Below are 14,714 nucleotides of genomic sequence, written 5' to 3' on the forward strand. Positions count from 1 at the left end.
ACCACAGTGCCACCCAGTAGATCCAATGTTTAAGGACCCCCGACCATTAGGTCCAGTCGTGACTGACTCTGGGGTTGCGGCGCTCATCTCGCTTTATTGGCCGAGGGAGCCAACGTACAGCTTCCGGGTCATGTGGCCAGCAGGACTAATCCAATCAATTAAGAGGTATAGTTGAGTAAAGTACCAATCCCATGAGAATTTGGTGGAGGAAGTCAGAAAATCCTGAGCAGGAGCAAAAGGGGAAAGGCATAACTCACGGAAGTAAAGTGCAGAAGTAAAACTGCTAGCACATTTGTAAAGCTAAGCAGGGTCCAGTATAGTTTTAAATTGGATGGGGGACAGCATGTTGAGATTCCTGCATTGCAGGGGGTTGGACTAGATGACCATTGGGATCCCCTCCAACCCTACAATTCTATGATTCTATAAAACCTTATGATGTGATTATATGACGGCGACCAGTACTCCTTCATTTGGTTTCCCATATACTTGCTATTTCGACACTAGTATGTATCCTATTAGTTCTTTGAAAACCATTTTCATAGTGTTTTCATACAGGTAAGATAATATTTTATTCATCTCCTGGGCTGACTAAACAGAGCTAGGTGTACAGAATTTACATGTGTATCATGTTCATCCAGGGGACATTATTTGCCTAAAGAAAAATGAGGTATAGTTAGAGCCATGAGCTTGGTTTTGAAACACCTCTGTTTACTCTCCAACTGCAATCCAGTGGAAGCTTTTCTCCTATAGCTCCTTGTGAACTGCAGTCTTGTTGATGGCATTCACATCCTTACCCGTGTATAGGATTAGAGAATAAGTGCATCTTACACTGGGGTTCGGTTCCAAGGAATCCACGTATACTAAAAAATGCATATGCTCAAACTACCCCTTTGGTGCTGCCCACCCCTGCCAAGGGGACGCGGGTGGCGCTGTGGTCTAAACCACTGAGCCTAGGGCTTGCCGATCGAAAGGTTGGCAGTTCGAATCCCTGTGACGGGGTGAGCTCCCATTGCTCGGTCCCAGCTCCTGCCCACCTAGCAGTTCGAAAGTACGTCAAAGTGCAAGTAGATAAATAGGTACCGCTCCGGCGGGAAGGTAAACGGCATTTCCGTGCGCTGCTCTGGTTCACCAGAAGTGGCTTAGTCCTGCTGGCCACATGACCTGGAAGCTGTACACCGGCTCCCTTGGCCAGTGAAGCAAGATGAGCACCGCAACCCCATTGTCGGTCATGACTGGACCTAATGGTCAGGGGTCCCTTGACCTTTACCTTTACCCCTGCCAAGAAAGGCAGAGATCTTAAATGGTTTTTTTCACCCAAGCAGACCTGGAGCTAAAAAAAGCTTTTAAGCTTTTTGCTTCTTGTTCCTTGCTGCATTTAATGTGCAGAATTTCAACTGCATATGGTTGAAATTGTGTAAGTCAAATACCGTATTTTTCGCACCATAGGGCGCACCGGACCATAGGGCGCACCCATTTTTTGGGGGGGAAATAAAGGGAAAAAAATTATTTTCCCCCCCCCAGGCGCGGGGCTGGGGAAGCTCGAGCTTCCCCCGACCCCAGCCCGCAAACAGGCAGCTCTCTGCAAGCCGTGGGAGCACTCCCGCTGCTTGTGGAGAGGTCCGCGAAGCCTGGGCGCGCTGAGCTCAGCGCGCGCAGGCTTCGGCATGCTGGCAACTCTCCGCAAGGAGCCGGAGCACTCCGGCTCCTTGCGGAGAGGTCCGCGAAGCCTGGGCGCGCTGAGCTCAGCGCGCGCAGGCTTCGGCATGCTGGCAACTCTCCGCAAGGAGCCGGAGTGCTCCGGCTCCTTGCGGAGAGGTCCGCGAAGCCTGGAGAGCGTGAGGGGTCGGTGCGCACCGACCCCTCTCACTCTCCAGGCTTCAGCGAAAGCCTGCATTCGCACCATAGGAAGCACACACATTTCCCCTTCATTTTTGGAGGGGAAAAAGTGCGTCCTATGGTGCGAAAAATACGGTACATGTAAAATGTGATCATACTGTATTTTAAAATATATATCCTGTTGTGGCTCTAACTATAAAAAATATAATATGTACTAAGGCACATACTTATGCATGTTTAGTCATTCTTACCACCACTAGCACATTATACATGCTAATGGCAAAGAAATACACTATGTAATTCTCCTGCAATACAAGCCCCCCCAAAGGATGCCAAGGACTGAACCCGGGATCTTTCACTGGCAAAGCACATCTTCTACCACTGCTCTAGGGCCCTTCCTTTTAGTTCTGCCCTAAGAATGTCTCACACATGAACAAACATATTCAAATTTTTATTCTATATATGCACCCAAACCCATACCAGATGTTTGGGTCCCCCCAAGTGTCATTACTTTTAAGTGCTTGTTGCTGTTGTTAAGCAAAATAATTATTGGAATGTATGGCTGAGCCGTGAAAAGGCTGAGTCAAAGTCAGCATGCCTCCATCTAGTTTTGCTCATGTAGTTTTTTAAAGTTATACTGTACTGATATTCAGCAGCAGCACCTAAAATTATGTTTTGCAGCCTTTTGCTTGCCCACCCAATTGAAGCTAGCATAAATGAAATGAATTGCTCACATTGACATTTTTGATGTTTTCTCAGACCCTTAAATCTGTTAAGGACTGACCATTTGACTTTTAAACAAGATTTATGCAAAACAAAAGAGCTAACAGGATAGCCATTTTTGTTAATGGAAATTCCATTCTTCCCCTCTGTCACCAAGGACAGGTATACAACAGCATGATATTTGAAAGGCAAACCTATGTCCTTACGGATGTACTATTTAGCATAGACTTCCTAAATCACTATTGGCAATCAACACTTTGCAGAAACAGGATATAAGAGAACTTTAGTTTACTTAATTAAATGATTGCGACCAGAGAGTTTACTACCTTCTTACAAAGTCTTTCATGTTCCATGCCTGGTTCCTATGGAAATCAAGATTAGAGAATGCAACCTGGGTGATATCAATATAAATCTATCATTCTCCCTTTAAAGTAACAAGGAAGATGTTCTCAACCACATATCACAAAATATGAAACTATTGTCTCAACGCATTCACAGAATAGTCATAAAAGCCACAAAGTGAAAAACAACTATTAGATGTTTTCATTTTATGCCTGGCACATTCAAACCCTGCCACAGCAAAAACTAAATAAATAAAGGTTTCTAGATCAGTTGGTCTTAGCAGAGATTGTAGTTATACTTCTGAGTATTTTAGCTGTATCACTTCAGATCACTATCAACAATTTTCAAGATTTGAAAATTACCTTGATGGTATTAGTCATAAAAGATTTTTAAGCAAACACAATGACAATGGATTGTATGACAAATAAATGCTCTTGCTTTCATTGATTTTCAAAATAATTGTATTGAGAAATAGAAATAAGATTCCAAAAGATTCAGTCAGGAAGATGCAGCTGCTCCCAGAAAAAGATAAAACCTGACTCTTATCAATTCAGCTTCACTTACATGATTTAGGAAGTCTCATCAGAACTTTTTAGACCTTTTGCATTCTTTGACTTCATCAGATACCAGAAGTGTTGGCCTCCATTGGCTGATATCAGCCTTTTGCATTTCCACCTAGAAGTCTGTCATACTGGCTTTAAGCATTCATTTGAAATCCCAACTTGGGTATATAGGAAATTGTGTTGTACCAAGTCAGACCACTGGTCCATCTAGCTCACTACTGTCTGTACCAGGAGTCAGAATCCCTTTTGAGCCTGGGGCAGCATTCCTCATACATCACCACCTACGAGCTGCACACCAATGCTTGGCAGGGCTAAAGCCAAAGGTAAAGGTAAAGGTAAAGGGACCCCTGACCATTAAGGTCCAGTCGTTGCTGACTCTGGGGTTGCGGCGCTCATCTCGCTTTATTGGCCGAGGGAGCCAGCGTACAGCTTCTGGGTCATGTGGCCAGCATGACTAAGCCGCTTCTGGCAAACCAGAGCAGCGCACGGAAACGCCGTTTACCTTCCCGCCACAGCGGTACCTATTTATCTACTTGCACTTTGATGCGCTTTCGAACTGCTAGGTTGGCAGCAACAGGAGCTCAACCCGTCGTGGGGATTTGAACCACTGACCTTCTGATCGGCAAGTCCTAGGCTCTGTGGTTTAACCCACAGTGCCACCTAAATGTAGGCAGGGCCAAAACCATATATACACCCCACTCACAAACATCTACCCCCAAAACAAGTATTTAGGCTACCGCTCCCTGCAGCTCAATTCAAGAGTTATTTCACTTCTCTCTCTCTGCCATGCACCGGGTAGTTCAACTTCTCCTCCCATCCTTTCAATATTGCTCTGCAGCTGGCCTGTCCCACCCAACTCAATAAACACAAAAATACATTCAGTGCTAGTAATAAAAAGAGAGAAAGATAAGCACTCCTGATTCATTTTCTCTTTCACACTACTTACCTGGTAACAAAATAGTGTCTCTTCTCTTCCTTTTCTTATGTACAGGTCTGAGAGAAGGCCACTTACGGCAACTCCAGCTGTGCCCACTATCATCATTTACCCCAACAAAGATGGAGCTGACTCAGAAGGTGCTTGAATTGAAATTAGTCAGGCTCATGGAGCAGGGACAGTGCACAGTTTTGCCAGCCTCATCCGCTTCCATACCGGCTGCAGTGAAAACAGTCAATTCCTCTGTGACCAGTATGGGGCAGGGGAAGAAGCAAGTGTATGCTTTGTTTTGCCAAGCCCAATGTCCCAACGCCCTGCTTCACTGGCCAGTCACAGAAGGGGGGAGAGAAGAGTCTTGCAGGGTATATTGAAAGGCCTGGTGGACCACCTTCATTTCAGGACCAGGCAGGGGCAGACGAAGTGGGGGGCAGAGGGGGCTGGCCACCCTGGGTGCCACTCTGGGGGGGTGACAAGATGGCCCCTGCCTTCCCCCAGCTGTAGAGCAGCCAAGGGCACGCGCAGTCAGTATGGGTACCACTCGCACAGCCACCATACAGGCTGCCGGGTGTGCACAGTCCGTACAGGATGCCGCTCCGTACGGATGCCACATATGAACGCCATGCATGAGCAGCAGCCCGTACGGAGTATGCATGCGTGGCAGCCCATATGGTCACCGCGCATGCGCACTCTGTATGGGATGCCGCACATGCACACTCTGTACAGATGTCGCGCATGCACCACCAGGAGTTTGCCCCGCCCCTCGGCGTCCTGCCCTGGGTGCCAGAGAGGGTTCCACACTCCTGGTCTACAGTGTCATAAGAACAGAAGTTGCTGGAAACTGCAGGATGAGAGAATGTTTGTTGCCCTTGGGTCCTGTTTGTGGGTTTCCCACCAGCACCTGGCCGGCCCCTGTGAAAGCAGGATGTTGGACTTGAAGGACCATTTGCCTGATCTAACAGGACTCTTCTTGCTCTGTGGGCCCCAGTCTGCTTTGAAATGAATGAAGTAAATTGATGGGAAGAACTCAAGTCACCCTGCTGGAAAAGGACTCCAGTGTAAAACTATTTTATTTCTTTAAAATGAATATTCACCAAAAACCATCCACTTCATTTGCATAAAACTTGTATAGCAGATGGTTAGTAACCTGCAGTCTGTTTTCCAAAGGATGTGGATATGGGCTGTGCTTTTTTGTTTACATACAGAATACATCGTTCCTTGTTTGGAATACAGTAGCTATTCTTGGCTATTTGTTTGTCCTCTTGCATTTACTAGTTTTCGTTCTTTAAAAGTACCGTATTTTTCGCTCTATAACACGCACCCGACCATAACACGCACGTAGTTTTTAGAGGAGGAAAATCTGTAGGCATGCCACCCATAGGCATTCCCTCCATAATACACACAGACATCTCCCCTTACTTTTTAGGAGGAAAAAAGTGAGTGTTATGGTGCAAAAAATACGGTAGTAGTAGTAGTATGTTTCAGTATATGTCAGGCACCTTTTTATATAATACTAAACAGAAGATGCTCTTATCTTCCATGAATTCCCTCCTTGGATATTGCACTGTCCAAGCAAGTTCATGTTCAGGGATAGAAAATGAGTATCAGATGCTAAGGACACATATTGGGAAAGGCAGGGGCAGTGTCTTATCCTTTTTGGGCAGGCCGGGTGAGTGATAGTTCAACTTTTTAGCCTCCACCAATAGCTCAGCTGGTTAGAGCATGGTGCTGATAACCCCAAGATTGCAGGTTCAATCCCTGCATGGGGCAACTGCATGCTCCTGCCTTGCAGGGGCTTGGGCAAGATGAACCTCAGGGTCCCTTCCAACTGTACAATTTTATGATTCAACTGGCAAGCAGTGTAGCACAGCAGCAGAGCATGTGCTTTGCATGTAGAAGGTCCCAGATTCAACCCCTGGCATCTCCTGTTAAGGTAGGAAAAACTCCTCTCCAAAACGTGGAGAGCCACTAGCAGACAGGAGTGGGAAATCTCTGGTCCTTAGCTGAATGTGGCCTACCAGTCCTCTTATTCTGCCTAGCAAAATAGATTAAGAGAGCTCAGACACATATTAGAAGAGCACAACCCATTTATAGCAATCAAAGTACACATCCTCAACTAACTTTACTAGGACATTTTTGCATACGTTGAACTGTGGATACTATGGCTTTGAATCCTAAACAATTATTTAAAACCAATTGCTTAAGAAACATCTAAAACGTCTAGTAATGTTTTATTACCGCCTTGCCAAAACCCACTGTTCTGTCATTTCTGCTGATTGTATACATTGCGCAACCACATTAAAGAACTAGGAAATGACTGCATGAAGAGTCTTAAATTGAGAGAGAGAGAGAGAGAAATGGAAAGGACAAAGCAATGCGTTATTAAAAAGTTAGTGAGTCCCATTGACAAACAGCGGTGGAGCAAGCTGATTGGGCTCCTGGGGCGGTGTGCGTGCCCTGCGCCCAGGGGAAGGGCCAGCCGGGGCAAGACGCTCTGCGGGGCCTCCTCCTGCCTGCCTCCTCTGCCTGCCTCCTCCCACTCAGTGGCCCAACAGCTGAGGGGGAGGCAGTGGGCAGACCATTTGGGGCAGCACGGAGCTTGTGGGCACCCAAGCCACTGCATCACTCCCAGGAGAGACATGTGGCTCGGGTGCGCTGCAGGCCCTGTGGTGAGTGCTGCCTGGCATTTTGTCACCCCCCTCAGTGGTGACGCCTGGGGTGCCCCGCCTCCACTGCACCCCCCTTTCCTCTGCCCCTGTTGACAAAGCATCTTTACATGTATACTCCATTCAACACTGACTCTAGGGTCACCCTTCAGTACCTGACTGATACAAAGCTGCTGCTGCTGCTGCAGATGATGATGATGATGTGTGCAAAGTTAAGGCCCAAACTTAAGCCACTTAGAAATGCTAATGATTAAGTGGCATATAAATGCCTGAAACAAACAAACATAGTCTTTGAAACAAATTCCAGTGCATTCAATGGCATATGTTTCCCAGCAGGTGAGACTGGAGTGGGGACCAGGGAGAGGCAATTGGCATGGGCCTACAAATTTGAGGGGACTTATTCAAATTCCCCTGGTAAAGGCAAAGGGAAACCCTTTGGTAAAGATTATTTAAATGACGCCTACATTTCCTATCTGGCCTGGGTCTACCAGCTTTGCACAGCCCTGTTTCCCAGCAAGCATTTTCAGTATTGCAGCCAGCCATCCTGACTCTATGCATGGAAGACAGTCACAATGGGACTTACTGCCAAGTAAGTAGGCAAAGGATTCTGTTGTTAACAATTATCTTTTCTTTGACAATGTTGTTTCCATGTATGTCCACAGAGTTATCCTTAACTAACTGAACTTGGCTCAAGCCACATGCATTTGGAAATTTAATTTCTATCTCAACCACCTTTTTCCGAAGCGCATGAAAATTGGCTAATGAAATTCGCATTCATTTGGGGCAACAACAAAAAGAGCTCTCTTATTAAGCTTAAATGAATCAAGCTTCACTCTATAGTTCCCAGTAAACTTACAGGAAAAGGTGCCTGAAAAAATATATGGCACAGTAAGTTCATCAAGTATCTTCCCAAAAGAATCATTTAAGATTGTAGCTTCTGTAAGCTTGCCGAGCTCCACACGTTTGTGTGACGAGTCAAGGCTGGTCCATACAGACTTCCAGATGTGGTCCTGTGCAATGGCTCTCTCAACACTGGAGAGAGGCACAGATGAAGGAGAAGAGAATGAATGGGGCTAAATTGTTTTCTGAAATCTCCCAGGCTGACTAGAGGCAGACAGAGGCACTGGATGCTAAGTACTTCGCCCTGATGCAAACCCTGCCCCCCCCCCTCGCCATCAAGAGTGGAGGTTCTCCTATTCTCCTAATAATTGGGAGTCAATTGCCATTAAGTAAAGGCATGCACCAGAGGAGATGTGGACATTATGTGGACAACAACTGTGGATTATCCAGCTGCGTGGAACTGAAGTTTGAAATCAGGAGAAAATTCTACTTGTGTTGGCAGTGGCTGGAGGAGAGGGGGCTCTCTGCTATATTATGGAAGTCCTTAGGTCTATGATTTGGCAAACCTCTCTCAAAACAGTATAAAGTTTGAAGATATACAAGTGAGGATTGTTTGATTCACAATGTAATTTTGATATTTAAAAGAAGATTTGAGGCTGCATGTGGGCTGAAAGGAATGAAGAGGGGGAGCCTTTTTGTTTTGATGGATGTCATTGGGAAATTAGAGCTTATCCCCTCCCCACAAAAAAGGCTCTGCGAACATGAACTTAAAGAGATGTCGAGATACAATTTATTATTAAGAGGAAGGATATTGGCTTAAAGAAAAATGCTGCCCTGGAGGGGAGAGGAGTTTGGTACCTGTGAGCAGAGGCGGAGCAGGGTCTCTAGTGATGCTGCTAAAGGGCAGGTCTGCCTGACTGTCATTTGGAGAAAAACGTATTTCCCTTTCTAGACTGAGGAAGAAAATGGCGGGACCTTGAAATATGTTTATTCAGTCAACTAACTGAAAGAAGAGGACTGTTGTTCCTTTGGAATTTCCTGAGAATTATGGGATAGAAGGGACGAGCTGAGCAGAGGAGGAATAGAGGAATGTCACTGGCCTCAGTTGCACCTGAGGTTCCAGATAAATTGTAATTGAGAGGTCAGGAGCAAAGGTGACCACTGCCTTGACTTGGTCAAAGTATAAGAGCAGAGGAAGCTGCTATAGGAACATCAACAATCCCTTATTTAGCGCTCCCTAATTTAGACACAATCATTCTGAGCACCCAGAAACTTCTTTGTTTATTCCTCAACTTTGTTTTGGAGACTGAGATCTCATAAGCTCCCACACTCCTGTGTGGGTTAGCAGAAGCCAGCGCAAGGGCTCCCCCTAGTGCAACAGGGCTTTCCCACCTCCTCCAAATCCAGTCTGTAGGGATGGGACAACACCTACAACAGTGGGGGGAGGGGAGAGAAGGGGATCAGTCCATTTGGCAAGCAGAAATCCTTGCACTGACAATTTAGAACAATGTTGAACACCTCCCTATGTCTCTCTGTACCAGTCATCATCATCGAGGCTTTACCTCAGCAGCAAATGGCGCCTCCTCTTTCCTACAGTTATTGCCTCCGGTGTCTAGTACTCTGGCACTAGCCCCCTGTAGTGTTATTGTCCAAAGGAAGTCATATATTACAGCACTTCTGATTGCTTAACTAAAGTTCCATTTTTTTCTGTGTAGAAACCTTCCACCCCACTTCACTGCTCTTCATGCTTGTTCCTGGGTTTTCCCATTAACCTTGCATGGTGCAGTATAGGACCTGCAAGGTCAATGCTAATTGTTAAAATAATAATTATTATAAAATTAAAGAGCTGGAAGGGATCTTGGTGGCTAGACAGGGCTATACAACCCTGTATAGGGGAGTTTTTAATGTCCCAGAGTGGCAGGGGTACAAATAATAAAATGATCATCATTATCTAGCCCAACCTGCTGTTCAGTGCAGGATCCACAATACAAGCTGCAATTACAGTTTCCCTGGCAGACAGCTGTCCATACTCTGCTTAAATGCCTCCAGTGAAGGAGACCTCAACCTCCCTAGGCAGTCTGTTCAAACAGACTTTGGAAGGTTCTCCTTACATCTAGTCGAAATCTGCTTTCCTGCAACCAGCACTCATTGGTTCTAGTCCAGCCATCTTGAGCAACAGAGAAACGTCTACTCCATCTTCTGTATGAAGTAGTTTCAGATATTTGAAGACTACTATCAAGTCTACCCTTGGGGATGCATTCAACTTAGTTCTCCTCTGAGTAACTGAAATTAATGGACCTAAGGTATCCATGTTTATTCGTTTGAATGGATGTAGTAGTAGAACTAATATTGGATTTAGCCTTAGCCTTCTTTAGGCTAAAGATTAATTACCCCCGGTGTTCTTTGCATAACAATCCTGTGAGGTAGATTAGGCTGAAAGATAGTAACTAGTCCAAGGTCACCTCAATGGGGATTTGAAACTCCATTGAGTCCACATAACATCTATTCACCGCGTCAGATAAAAGGCCTGCAGCTCCCACACCACGGAGGCAATATAAGAACCCAGCCTTAGTGGCATCACTGGAAAGTGCCTGTCCAACCATACTGGAAATCTAATGGCAACAGAGTGGTGAATAAATCATACAGCTACACAACTAGTGCACACAAATTCTGCCCCTATTCCTTTAACCCACTTTTTAAAGCTCACTTTCAAACCTGAGTTAATTGGCCTTCAAGGCCCACCCTGAAGATTATGGAATTACTTAGCCATTCCAGATAGAGTCCAGGGGATGGACTGTTGCTTGTCCCCAGACAATTAGTGAGGCGGCTTCCTGCATTCCACTCTCTGTATCTGCATTAAAAACAAAAGAGGTAGGAGATGTAATGCTAGAAACAGTTCTAAGTGGCCTTGAACAAGTATCTTCCTCTTAGTATACTAAGTTCACTTCCAGACAGTCATCGTTTTCAGCTTCAATCATATATCAGCAAATTCAGGCTGTGCAATTAAAGTTGATTTGGAGGTCCTGCAGAGCTAACCTGCTTCCAAAAGAGATAGAATGTTTTTGCAATGCAGAAAGTGATGGGAAAACACACTGGAAAGTGTGGGATGATGTTTGATGCTTGACATTGCCAAACCTCACCACAAACAAATCAGAGTGGATGCTCAATTAACAGCCAACTTCATCTCACCTCCCTGCAAAAAAATGAGGGAGATCCCCTGGAAGGAACGTCAGTCTCTGTCTAAGCTTAGAGCAAGGATGGTCTAATTTACAAAGTACCCAAGCAAGAATGCAAAACACCATGCATGCACGTTAAAGGTAACATCTTAAATGAATAATAAGTAGGTTTATGAATTGCAGTCCAGATTTTTTTAAATCACTAAAGTGGTTTTAAAAAACACTGCAAATGTGCCAACGGTATTGAAAATGCAGTCTGCACACACCCAGAGCCTCGAGCATCGTTTCACCTGTTGCAAGACGGGTCGGGCCGAGCTGTTCTCGCGGGCTCAAGTTATGGAAAAGCAAAGCCGGAATATCCTACAAGCGGAGAGCTCTCGGTGAGCATCCTGGCTGGAGAGCGCGGGAGGCTTTCCTCGCCCAAAACTCACCCAGCAGCAGCAGCTTGAGCTCCTTGCGCGAGTCTCGCTTGTCCTGGCGCAGCCGGCGCTCAATCTCCAAGCTCAGCATCCTGTTCGCTTTCTCCTCCGAGGATAAGCAGCAGCACTGCCCGCCCATGCCGAGGAAGACTCTCGCCTGCAGGGACACGCCGAGTCCTGCTCCGGCTCTCGGGCCACGGAGCGCGCGCAGCTGCCGCAGGGAAGGCGCCAAGGCGGACGGGCTGCGCGCGGGTCCCTTTCTGCGCCAGACGCAGTCGCCCGCGCAGCCCAAGCCCCGCCCCCGGCGCGGCCCCGCCCCTGCGCCCGATCCGGAGGCGCTGCTCGGGGCCGGTCGCGGGCTGGCCTTTCTTCGGCCGTGGCGCGCCTGGGGGTCATATTTTCTGGGTTTGCAAAGTGGAGCGCTAGCCGGGCCAAAGAGGCTCTTCGTCAGCTTCGCAAAAGAAGAGCCCTGCAGGCTGCAGCCTCAGGTGGTGGACCTCTCTCGGGGGCTCTGGGCTGGGGGGGGGAGACTCCCATTGAGGAGGGACCCAGAAGAAGGTGCCTTAGGCAGAGTCCCGCCTTTGGCCCCTCGACGCTGACTGCAGCCAGCATGGTGCAGGTCATGGGAGATGCATCGTTCCTGTAATGTGGCGTCTCTTGAATGATCAGCTGAGAGAGAACTTAGAGGAAAACTACACGGAATGGTGAACAAAGATGGTTTGGGTGAAGCTGACGGTGGAGAAGTTAAATAGTGCTGGGGGGGGGGGATACTGATGGAGGATTGCCAGAGCAGAAGAATGGCATGGGAATGCTGGAGGCAGTAAATGTCAGCATCGAAAGACCCTCCACACAGGTGTTGGGAGGTCAAAGTGTGGATTTATGTCAGAGGAAGAGAAGGAATCCAGGGGTGGAGAGATTAATGGATATACTGAACTGGCAGACGCAAAGCTGAGAAGGAAAGGATTCTGTAAAATTTGGATTCAAATTACAGGAAAATGCTTCTAAGCCACTGACAATGCTTGTGGAAAAAATGGAAGAGTAGAAAGCAGAAGCCATTTTTTCTCTCTGTAAAAAAACCCTCAATAAGTCATGATTATGGCTCACAGTCTTAGTATATCAACACAGCAAAGAAAACACTGCGGGGATAAGGATTTAAGGAAGTATTGTTTCTCAGTATTGGAGGCAAAGCTGGTATGCTGAACTGGAGGAAAACTAATGTTGACTTCCATTGATAACAGTGCTCAGAACCTCTTTTGGACTTTTTGTGTGGATGGAAAATGAACTTGAGATGCCCATCATCCAGCAGAAGGAAGAATAACTGGCTGTTATCTTGGAGTGATCATTTCAAATATTTTGAAGAAATTTGTACATACAATAGGCTTATAACGTTTTTGCAACCTCATGTTCCTGAACTTTTGACTAAAAACAAAGGAATGAACTGGCATTTCCAAATATTTTGAAAAAAGGTCACCCTAAAATCAATAAATTGATTTTTGTATATGTAACTGTATTATGTAATATGCATAACATGTATTATAATACAGGTAAAATTGACCTGTATTATGACCTTTTTTCAAAATATTTGGAAATAAAGCCTCAGCGCCTAGGACTTGCCGATCGAAAGGTCGGCGGTTCGAATCCCTGCGGCGGGGTGCGCTCCCGCTGCTCGGTCCCAGCGCCTGCCAACCTAGCAGTTCGAAAGCACCTCCGGGTGCAAGTAGATAAATAGGGACCGCTTACCAGCGGGAAGGTAAACGGTGTTTCCGTGTGCGGCTCTGGCTCGCCAGAGCAGCGATGTCACGCTGGCCACGTGACCCGGAAGTGTCTCCGGACAGCGCTGGCCCCTGGCCTCTTGAGTGAGATGGGCGCACAACCCCAGAGTCTGTCAAGACTGGCCCGTACGGGCAGGGGTACCTTTACCTTTACCTTTAAAATTGACCTTGCAAATTTTCTGATACTTGTACAATGTTTTGTACATTGTATATCACTTCTTTTTTATAATTTTTATTAACAGGCCTGTCAAATCACATTAATTCCAAATCACATTAGTTCCAAATTATACAGCCAAATTTTAAAAATTTTGTTGGGGGTATCCATACTTCGTGCTCCGAAAGGGATCCAAACATCACTCTTGCTGCTGCTTTAATTACACAGTTCTGTCCAGATAGTCTCTTTGTTATTTTCTTCATCTTCTTGTTGTTATCATATATTCCTTCCTTTGTGATCTCTGATAATCTTCACAAGCGGGTTGAAAACAAACATATCCTGTGTGGATTTTACACTCTCCAAGAGCCATATCACACAAAGGACAGACTCCATTTCCACACCTCCGTAAAGAACATGCCCACAGTCTGTTCGTTGATTTCCACAGGCCTGCCAATCTGTATCTCAGGGGGCCCTGCCAGGTCAAATTCACATTCCGATAACCATACATTCACATTCCGATGACCATGGTCCTTCTCCCCCTCGTCCTCCTGTGGGCAGGCCTGTCTTAACGAATCTCCATTTGTAACTGCATCACAAAGCTTTCTTTCCATTCCCGATGATTCCCACCAGTCCTCTCTTTGATCAGTAATTCATTTCCACACAGTTCTTAATCTCCTGCTTGTGATTAGTAATTTGCAACGATTCTTTCTCTCTGGGGGAGGGTTATTGCGTACTCACATAAAACAAAAAAAGAAAAGTTTTTTCCTCCCCCCCCTTTCCGTTTCGCTCTGACATACCGATCTTTTAATGATGAGTCTTGACTTGATTTCTTGTCCAGCCCGTTGCTCCACATCACAGAGATCCCATTAATCAGCAGTCTTTACTCCCAATCTTCACTTGAAGTATGTGCATTTGCTTCTTTTTCCAATTATATATTTCGAACTGATGCAAACCAGTGCGTGATTAGAGACAGCGTCCGGGAGAGCTGACCCCACCCGAGGGCTTTGTGCCTAGTGCCCTCACCTCCTTCTTTCGAATCTGGGGGTGAATTATGGGCACAGCAGGTAAGGCAGTGCCCCCCATTCCCTTGGGGGACAAGGGAGGCTGCATACTTCCATATCAGCCTCTTAATTACCTCGTGTGGGTTGGAGAGATGTTATTGTCGGCCATCTTCCAATGCGCCCCCTGGTGGCCCCCCCGCATATCACTTCTTATTGCTTAGAATAAATCGAGGCTGCAGTTTGTCTGTTTCTGCTGCAAGCTCCATTAGGTTCCCACATCACTTTGATTGT

The 14,714-nt window shown here is 46.3% G+C and overlaps 1 protein-coding gene across 1 annotated transcript in view; it reads right to left on the reverse strand.

The window, feature by feature from the left end:
• The window catches only part of LOC309380587 (guanine nucleotide-binding protein subunit alpha-14-like), a 32,444-nt gene extending 20,721 nt beyond the window's left edge, over positions 1-11,723 (reverse strand). Inside the window, exon 1 of the mRNA XM_081930737.1 lies at positions 11,509-11,723. Within this exon, the coding sequence (XP_081786863.1) occupies positions 11,509-11,635 (127 nt within the window). The 5' untranslated portion in view covers positions 11,636-11,723. The remainder of the gene's footprint in view (positions 1-11,508) is intronic.
• Positions 11,724-14,714: the final 2,991 nt, after the last annotated feature.

This window comes from Podarcis melisellensis, assembly GCF_964234715.1.
Source record: "Podarcis melisellensis genome assembly, chromosome: 11".
In the NCBI taxonomy this organism is placed as follows: domain Eukaryota; kingdom Metazoa; phylum Chordata; class Lepidosauria; order Squamata; family Lacertidae; genus Podarcis; species Podarcis melisellensis.